Below are 9,673 nucleotides of genomic sequence, written 5' to 3'. Positions count from 1 at the left end.
AAAAAAAATCCTAATTCAGAACAATAATGGAGGTGAGAACAGACTTCCTTTCAAGTTTCTGGAGTAAAATAAAAAAGCTTAGATTTTAAGACATCTTTTTGTAGTAATCTAAAATACGGTTTTTGTTATGTTAATGAAACACACATTACTATTTGAGGACTCACTATATTTTCCTTTCATACAAAAGCACTCTCAGAATCCAGACAGATTAGGTTAGGGCAAAGACTACCTTTCCCATTACCATTTTGTAAGCAAATCTTCCAACATCTAGCATATGTTAGTTGAATTAATGAGAGCAATAAACAAAGAAACCAAGATTAGCAGTGAATGCACTCAATGGAAAACTTCATCTTACTCTAAAATCTTCTCTCTTTTTTTGTCATTTGAATGTTATTGCTAAATATAAGATAAGAATGCTTTCTTGTATACTTCCCTTTATGTTCCACAGACTTTATGTTCACAGACTTTCTGACTCACCCCTATTCATGATCAAACACAAATTTCACAAAAGGTTTAATTGCGTGTAGACTTTAATAAATATTCTATTTGAGATCTGCAAATAAGACTATAGGAAGGTGGGGGAATCTTTTTGTTATGCAAATATAAGCTAGGGGAAGCTGTTTCTGAGAGCGATTTTGCTGAGCCCTCAAAAAGAAATGTTTGAATGGCCTTTTCTTTCTTTTTTCTTCCAGGAATGTCAACCTCATTACAAGTCTGGTTATAACATCCTTATTTCATGCTCCTTTGGCAAATAAGTTCTTCTTGAGATGAATTTTGACAAAATATCAAATAACTTTATGTATTTGTATACATTACCTCAAATGAAGTACTTTATTCAGGATGGAAGGTAAGGTTCTTGATAACAAAGTGGAATTTTTGTAGAAACTTCTCCAATAAGACCTGTCCTCTGTGGAAGGCAAATACTGGACAGAAATTCATCTGTAATGTTGATAATTGCTTTCATTTCCTGAACATGTGCCAGATATTGTGCTAAGCATTTTAGATGCATGAACTTGATTAACCTTCACAAAAATCCTTTGTATTATTGGTACTTTCATTGCCACTTTAAAGGTTGGAGAACTGAGGGGTGCCTGGGTGGCTCTGTTGGTTAAGCATCTGACTTTGGCTCAGGTCATGACCTCATTGTTTGTGAGTTCAAGCTTGGCCCCTGGCTCTTTGCTGACCTGCTTCAGATTCTGTCTCTCTTTCTCTCTCTGCCCCTTCCCCACTCGTGTGTGCCTTGTGCACGCTCTCTCTCAAAAATAAGTAAACATTAAAAAAACTTTTTAATAAAAATAAAATAATAAGGGTTGAAGAATTGAGGATCAAAGAAGAAACTGTCTTTTTACCAGGTTGCACAACTGGTAGAGTCAGGATTGGAACCCATGTTCAAATGCAAAATTTGGTGTTTTCGATTCTTGATTTGAGTATCTTCTTTCTTTCTAGAAATAACTCAGTTAATAAAAAAGGAGGTACCTAGACGTGTTTTACTCAACGAGTCATATCTTTAAGAATTTGGAAAAATAATAAACCATGGCAATAACAAAGGTACTTAAGAGACCAAAAAAGACCAAATGGTTGACCCTGGGACTATATCAATACTTTAGGAATATAACATCAATATGCAGATGTTGGGAGTTTGCTTTTATCACCTAGGTAGATGCCAGTTAACCTGGGCAAATTTAGGTAAAACACCAACCCTTAGTAGCCTCCAGTTTTTAACTAACTGTTTTTAGCAAGCTCACATGTTTTAACTAGTTGCTCCTTTGAGAAATTAATTTTAAAATCATATATTTTTATCATGAATATGGGCACAGTTTCAAACAATTTTCATCCCCCAACTAGTTAGATGTCAGCCAGGAACTGAAGACTCAGTTGTCCTCAATAGCTCTGAATAAATAATTGAGCCCCATGACGAAGTTACCCCATGATGAAATCATTCCTCAAGTCACTAGAGGTTATATACAGGCATGGGAGGGGGAAAAAATGATTACTGTTTTATGTGATTACTCAACCTATTGCCTGAAGGCATCATCACACATGCATTGTTTTCCCTTTTCCACACATTTTCTGAAGTAATCAAATGGGTTATGGCCACTGCAGGGTAAATGTGCTGTTTTAATGTTGTACTGGCTGACAGTACAGAAAAAGTACTGGTGACTCATAAGAGTCTCATTTTGTTATGCAGTATAAATAATAATGCAAAGTAAGGGAAGGCCTTATGATTTAGGTCTAACTATTTGCAGTTTCTCCACTGTGAGTTGACTTTGAGTGCAGAATACTCTTTTAACATTTCTTACATTTCCTATGATGAGGTGATTGAAATGCAGATTGATTTTCACTAATTTGGGGGAAGTCTGTATATGGGTTGTTTTTTGGCGTGATGTAATATTGCCCTTCAAAGAAGTGAAGGGTATCTCTATGGAAGTTGATGTGCCTGCTCAAACGTACTCCAAGGGCTCTCTTTAAAATCCTAGCCAGCTCTTCAAGTTTTCTACTTTGCCCCATCTTTCACTTAACTGTAACCTTATGCTGGTGTATCTTCTAAAAATGTAAAAGTAGACCAAAATATCAGAATGGGTAGAGCAGAGGTTGGGGTTGGATATTCAGTCTACATTGGAAGATCACAACACACATGCCCTCCAAGACTTACTTGTGTTGTTCCTCTCCTGTTGATTCTCATAGGCCGCCACAGCTTTCCAGAGCTATGTTGCCTTTCTCTTGAGGGGTAAGAGGTTTTTCATTGGTTTTAGTAAACCAAATCCGCTCCCCCTCCTTCCAAAAGAAAAATAAAAAGGGGGCCTAGCCCTGTTATTTGGAATACAATTTTGTAATGGTTATCAACAGCATCACCATCTCCCATGGCTTTTATCGGAAGCTTACTATAGGCTAGACTTTGTTCTAAACACGTTCATGCATTAATTCATCATTTCCTTCAAAGACACTGCCAAGAAAAGTGCCAGAATTCCAAATAAATATACCTGATAGAGACCCACTCTTAAAAAACAAGTACAGCGGTCCACCCAGATTTTTGGTTGCAGAATAATCAAGGAGGGAGCTGAGAGCCTGAGCCATTTCATGAAAGGTGGTAGTTTGGATTATAATCTTGTGGGAAGAAAGGCCAGCTTCTGGCTCTCTGCCAGGGTGTTTTCCTACTTCCTATCTCCTCAAGAAGAGGGCATATTAATCAGATTTATTAGATAATATGTGCCACTTGAGGCATATTTATGAGGGGGCAGGTCACTGTGCATTGAAGAGCTGTGGCACCCATATATATCTCTTCTATTTTCTTTTTCTATGTGACTGGGGTAAGTGGATTCAAGGCCTGCAATCTTGGGGCATGCCTATCTCTCTTTTTTTCAGGCATGCCTAATGGTACAAATTGTTATTTCAGTTTCCTACTTCTTGAAACTGGCCAGGAAGTAATAAAACATTAAAGTATGAATTCTGGATTATGAAGGTAGAGGTTCTACTTAGATATAGAGTATCAATTATACATTTCACTTGAATATTACCAGAGTTCTGTGCAGGGGAAGTATTAAGCCCTGGCCCAGTAATCATCATAGTGGCATTGTGATATTCATCTGTATTTGTTCCTTGCATTTCCTTCACTAGAGCTATACCAGATGAAGGACAATGAAAGAGCAGGATTTGTACACTCATCAGTGTGTGGTTGGACTATACCAAACCCTATCACAGTGGAACCTTAGGTTCTTATAGAAGTCCACTGCTCCTCATGGTAAATCATTAGGTACAACTTGTAAGTGAAAAAATAACAGCATGTCGTCATCTCCCTAAATATTCTTCTGGAAGCACACCAGGCAGGAAGTCCCTTCTGATAAAAGAAACAAGAGGAGAATAATGGCAGTTTTACAGACAAGGGTCTGGAATAATGGACTGTACTATGGAAGTGGAGTCACTGTCACTCTGTGAAGAAGAAAAAGAGAAAGAAGGACATTCTTATCAGCAAAGCCCAGGCCTTAATCTATGAATTTCCCTTTGCTAGCTTGGTTTGGCATGTAGCTGAGTAGATCTAATTTAGAGCATTTCCTCCAATATGTGTATCTTCATAGACCCTGGATCTAGCTGATAGTATCAGGACCCCCTTCATTAGGACCCATGCTTACATTTTAACTTGCTTTCTCTTCATTCACCAAGCCTTTCTCAACATCTTATTCCTATTCCTTTCCTCCTCCAAAAGATGAGGTATCCAAAAGATCTACATATTTTAGGATAGCCCAAATTGAAGGAACTTGCTATTTTCAATTATTTAAAACGGAAACCAAATGTGTTAATATAAAAACAGCCTGATTTCAGTCATTCCTACGTAAATCCCCAGAAAACTTCCCAGTCTAAAGCCAATGAGAAACAATTAAATATAAATCAGATAATCAACCCAGAAAATCTTTTTGAGAAGGTGAAGACATGAGGATAGTAGCATTTACCAAGTAAGCCAAATTGGAGAATTTGGCAAATCTACTTAATATCTTACATGGCAACAGATATGGGATCCTTTTTTCCTCTTTGATATGCTGGCATTTCTCCATACCCATGTCAATGCAAAAGACTCAATTCTTCATACAGTGCCCTGTCAACACCAGAATATACTGCATTTCAATCTATACCACATCTACACCCCCCACTTCTATTAAAAGATACTGTGTATGTAAGAGATGTGATTACTCTTGTGAATAGTTGGCTTTCAGAATGCAAGTCAAATATTTATTGTAAAATATGTCTTTCCATTCTTCTTTATTTTAACTAATAAGGTGGTTTTTGAAAAACCAATTCCTGTAAGTAGTATTATTTATCATTCTAAAACATGTCTTATTGCCTGGAGTGAAAGAATGTTTTTGTGTGGCTTGATTTTATTATTTTTAGTCTTATGGTTATCCTTTAACTCTATCCTAACTCCCTTCATGTCACTTTAGTTAAGATTGATCAAGTGATAAAGAGTAATGATGAAGAGCAGGTTTCTCAAAGGAAATAACCATTTTTCTAAGCCCATGAAAATACTATCCAAAACAAGACAGGAATCAATTAAATAAATAGGCAAATATTATTTAAGGATTAACTTTTTGATTGTTTTATTTAAAGATTAAATTAATATTATTTAAGGATCTATTCCTGGAATTTTTTTTTTTTGGTGTTTTTAATGTTATTTTTCCTTTTGATTATTTGTGCCCAAGTTCTGGTCATCTCATTGATTACAAGTCCTTCTCTCACCAGTTGAAAAAACATGTTTAAATCTAAAATCTGTTGAAAGATGCTTTAAAAAATTTTAATTCCAGTAGAGTTAATATGCACTGTTGTATTAGTCTCAGGTGTACAATATAGTGATTCCACAATTCTACACATTACTCAGTGCTTGTTATGATGAGTGATTTCTTAATCCCCATCACCTATTTCACCCATCCCCTCTCCCCCCTCCTCTGGTAACCATCAGTGTGTTCTCAGTAATTAAGTCTCTCTTTTTTTGTTGTTGTTTCTTTTCTTTCCATTGTTTGGGTTATTTCTTAAGCTCTATATATAAGTAAAATCCTCTAGTATTTGTATTTGTCTTATTTCACTTAGCATTATACTTTCTAACTCCATCCATGTCATTGCAAATGGCAAGATTGCACTCTTTTTTATGGCCAAGTGATATTCTATTGTATATATACCAGATATTTTTTTATCCATCTGTCTATTGATGGACACTTGAGCTGTTTCCATAATTAGGCTATTGTAAATAATTTTCAACTAAACATAGGGGTGCATATAACTTTCCAAACTAATGTTTTTATATTCCTTGGGTTAATACTTAGTGGTGGAATTACTGTACCATATGGTAATTCTACTTTAATTTGTTGAAAAATACTTTTAATATAACATCTATTTTCTTGTCATTCCAAGGAAAGTGAATACAAGTGACACCAAAGTGTCTATCAATTGCCAATGACTGATATTTTCTCATACTTGCAACCTTTTACATCATCACAGAAAACCCTTCGGAAAAGAATGGAGAAACTGTAGAGAAATGAGAAAAACTTGGGTTAGTATTTTAGTCATTTCCATCTCCTCTAGACGTTTGCTTTTAGTGGGTGGGATTTCAAAAATCTATATTGTAACTTCTGCTTTCATGATATGGTTTCCAGATGGCTGACTAAAATTTATTCCATCACCTTGAAGTTTTTCAAATTTCCGACAAAGCAGAACTGGATGTGGGTGGCAAACATGTAAGCATCTATAATAACTTATTTGAGAGCACCTGGATGGCTCAGTCAGTTAAGTGCTTGACTCTTGATTTCGGCTCTGGTCATGATCTCACGGTTTGTGAGATCTTCACTGGCTGCATGGAACCTGCTTGGAATTCTCTCCCTCTCTCTCTTTTCCCCTCCCCTGTTCATGTGATCTCTCTCTCTCTCAAAATAAGTAAACATTTAAGAGAAAAATAAAATAACTTATTTGAAGATGTAGATACTTGTATCAGAATCTATGGTAGAATTATATTTTAAAAAATAAAAACATGGATGTTAACAAAAGGTAGACAGATATTAAGAACCTTTGGATGTGTTGTGGAGTTACTTTTGTTCTTGTTCATCAAAATTTGTATCTAAGAAAGCCATGACTCTTGGCTTAAGTGTCTTAGGAGTTCTGGTTGGCATGTCTTATCTGTAGCAGTAGCAAAGAGCCATAATATCCGCAAGGACTTTGAGTTAACTCTTAGCTAAGGTAAATGATATCTTTGAAAGGATGTACATTGTAAAAGACAAGAACACACACCATTCGAAAAACAAAAGTGAAAGTATTTCTCAGAACATCTGTTTAAGCTTCTCTCATTGAAAACCCAGGAGATTGAGAAGATTGTTAGGTTTATCTAAACAATGTTATCTTTAATACTCAAATCATAGGTTTATATGATTAACAAAATGTAGACACTGAATTTTTGTTTTAATGAGTATAATTGGGAAAGATACTTCATACAATGCCAAAAAGAATTTGTAAAAATACTACAGTAAACAAAACTTTATTAAAGCAATTGAGAAATTCCAAATGGTTTTGAAGGCAGAATTCATGGTCACTTTTCCTCCCAGTACCTAATGTGATAATACTTAAATGCCTCAGCTTGCTTAAAGAAGAAATATTTAACTGGTAAATGGCCTTTGGCCTTGAAGAGCACTCCCTCTTCAAATCATCATATTCTCCCTAGGTAACTTAGTTCATTTTTGTGTCCTAAACATGATCCCTCCCCTTGGCCAAATGTACTATTATTTCATTTCTTTTTGTTTTCCTCACATTCCCCTTACCTACCAATAACCCATCTCCATAACACTCTGTAACTTACTTGGTCCCTTGTCTTATTGCTTTGGGTTTGCAAAGTACTTTACCCCCTTATAATATCTTCTCTCTTTTCCATTCATTCATATGGCTCCTTCCTTTAAAGTTTAACTCTTTTCTTTGAGAAACACAGGGTTCTTTTCCATCATGCAAGCTTTTAGCAGTTTACTAACTTGGATTTGTTGATATGTTGCCTTGAAATAAGTGCTGTCAATCTCTTTCACATGTTTATGTTGTATCTCCCAAAGGAGATTATAGACTGTTTAGGAGAATGTCTTTTAAAACTTCCATCTCCCCCAAGCAACTGGAACAATGTTCACGCCATAAAAACGTGCTGAATACAGGTTGTTGATTGATTGGCCTACCATATTTTCTTTCCCAGGGAAACCATTCCCACATGATTTGAACATCCTTCACTTCTTTAGAATGATTAAAATGTGAGGACGGCAACATTGTAATAATTTCCACATTGCTGGATGATTTATTTTAAACGGATACAGAATGTGATCGCAGTTATATCCTCACAGTGAGAATGGTGGTGAGGTCAAATATAAGCTCTACGTATATTACTTATTTCAAAACCTCAAACAGGATGGTTTGAGTTAATGTGGAGCTAAATGTTTTTTTGAGTCCCTTTTTAGCTCTCAAATTAGCTAGAAAGCTTCACTTGAATATCAAAGCCTACTGTAAAACTCATGGTAAATTTGAAAATACATAAAGACAGATGTGATGTAAACTTTAAATTCATGCTACACTTTTATAATAAACTCCCACGACTGTTTAGGAATAATCAGAGCATTAGAAAATACATAAATATAGGAGATGGGGGTGGGAGGAGGTGGAGAAAGGTCTCTGGATAGCCTAAGATCCAAGGGTGGCTGGTGTTGGTTTGTTTTCAATCCATCTGCGGGTCGCTGATTAGATTCAGCACGCTGGCCAGCTCCCTTGTCCGCCGGGTTTATTGGCCTAAGTGAAAGGAGCAGGGGGAAGGAAGGCACCATCTGCTGCTTTGAATTAATAGATAACCGAGAAGCGGGGATGAAGACAGTGAGAGTCAGCATATATCGGATGTTGATGCCGCTGAGTTCTTGGGGCGTCTTTGTCTGATAGCAGGGTCCTCACTCCTCCACCCAGATCTTCCCGCAGCCAGAAAGGAGAAAGGGCTGAGCAACCAGAAGCCCTTCTATTTCTCTGGTATGCTTACCTCAGCAGAAAGTGTTCCCAGTTCTTGGAATCGAAGATATTCATCATAGCCTTTGCGGGATAGGCAAGGGCGGGGCTTCTACTTAAATAGTTGAGCTACACGGTTCCTACACCAATCAATTCATAATTGGATTCACTTTATTTTAATGAGCGGGTGTATGTAAATTGGTGGAATCAAAGTTTACACAGGTGGAACAAACATACTGCTAAGCCCTCACGCCCCAGGTGTGAAGAAGCCTGGGGAAAGGAGGCATCTCACTGACTTTCTCGTAGCCAGACCCTTGGATTTAGCTTTCCAAACAGACCTCCCACTCTTCGCTAACAAGTCTTCACTGGTTTGTCTATTTCTTCCCCCCCTCTCCCAAGAACTTTTTGTCCGTGGGAGGGTGAGGCAGGTTGAGGCCATTACAACTGGGTATCAAGAAAGAAATGATCAACAAAGGGGAAAGAGTGAGGAGTGTGGGAAAGCGTTAGAGTCGGTACTGAAGCTCTGAGACTTTCGGGCCGCTCCACGCTCTCCAGGCTCCAGCCTTCTGCAGCCACCCTTTACGCAGCGGACACGGGAGAGTTAAGCCAATAAACACGTAAGCGCAGCTCCCTCCCCAATCGGCAAGATGCCTCTTAGGCTCTTGGCTGCATCGACAGCTTGCAACACTCGGCATCTTTTCTGGAGGCGCCTCCTTCAGCGGCTGCAGATGGTATCCGGCTGCGAGCTCAGGGCTCGCAATTGACTCTCCCCCTTGCCCACCTCGGGTCCACGGACGCACCTCTCCCTCCCCTCCTCCCCTCGCGCTCCTGGGTCTGAGCCCAGCTCCGGATCGCCGGGCAGAGGAAGCAGTCGCGGCGGCGGAGGCTGAGCAGCAGCGCCCGCTCCCTGATTTGGGGAGAAGCGCCCATCCCGGGGAGCCGACCCCCAACTGCCTCCAGGGCCCCCCCATCCTTTGCACCCCTAGTCGAGGGCTCCAAGGACCACCCCCCTCCCCAGGCGCCACCATGCTGGACCCTTCGTCCAGCGAAGAGGAATCGGATGAGATCGTGGAGGAGGAGAGCGGCAAGGAGGTGCTCGGCTCGGCCGCGTCCGGCGCGCGCCTGTCTCCCAGCCGCACCAGCGAGGGCTCGGGCGGCGGCAGCGGCGCTGGGTTTGGGGGCG

At 38.9% G+C, this 9,673-nt stretch overlaps 1 protein-coding gene across 1 annotated transcript in view; it reads left to right on the top strand.

Annotated features, from left to right (window-relative positions):
- The first annotated feature begins 9,182 nt into the window (after positions 1-9,182).
- Positions 9,183-9,673, top strand: part of CADPS (calcium dependent secretion activator) — a 467,826-nt gene continuing 467,335 nt past the window's right edge. The window contains 2 exon segments of the mRNA XM_029917033.1: positions 9,183-9,661; positions 9,664-9,673. The exon segment at positions 9,664-9,673 is cut by the window's right edge and continues 241 nt beyond it. Coding sequence (XP_029772893.1) covers positions 9,517-9,661; positions 9,664-9,673 — 155 coding nt within the window. The 5' untranslated portion in view covers positions 9,183-9,516.

This window comes from Suricata suricatta, chromosome 12 (assembly GCF_006229205.1).
Source record: "Suricata suricatta isolate VVHF042 chromosome 12, meerkat_22Aug2017_6uvM2_HiC, whole genome shotgun sequence".
NCBI lineage: Eukaryota > Metazoa > Chordata > Mammalia > Carnivora > Herpestidae > Suricata > Suricata suricatta.
The sequence above is the reverse complement of the archived record's forward strand: the minus strand, read 5'-3'. Positions and strand labels throughout refer to the sequence as shown.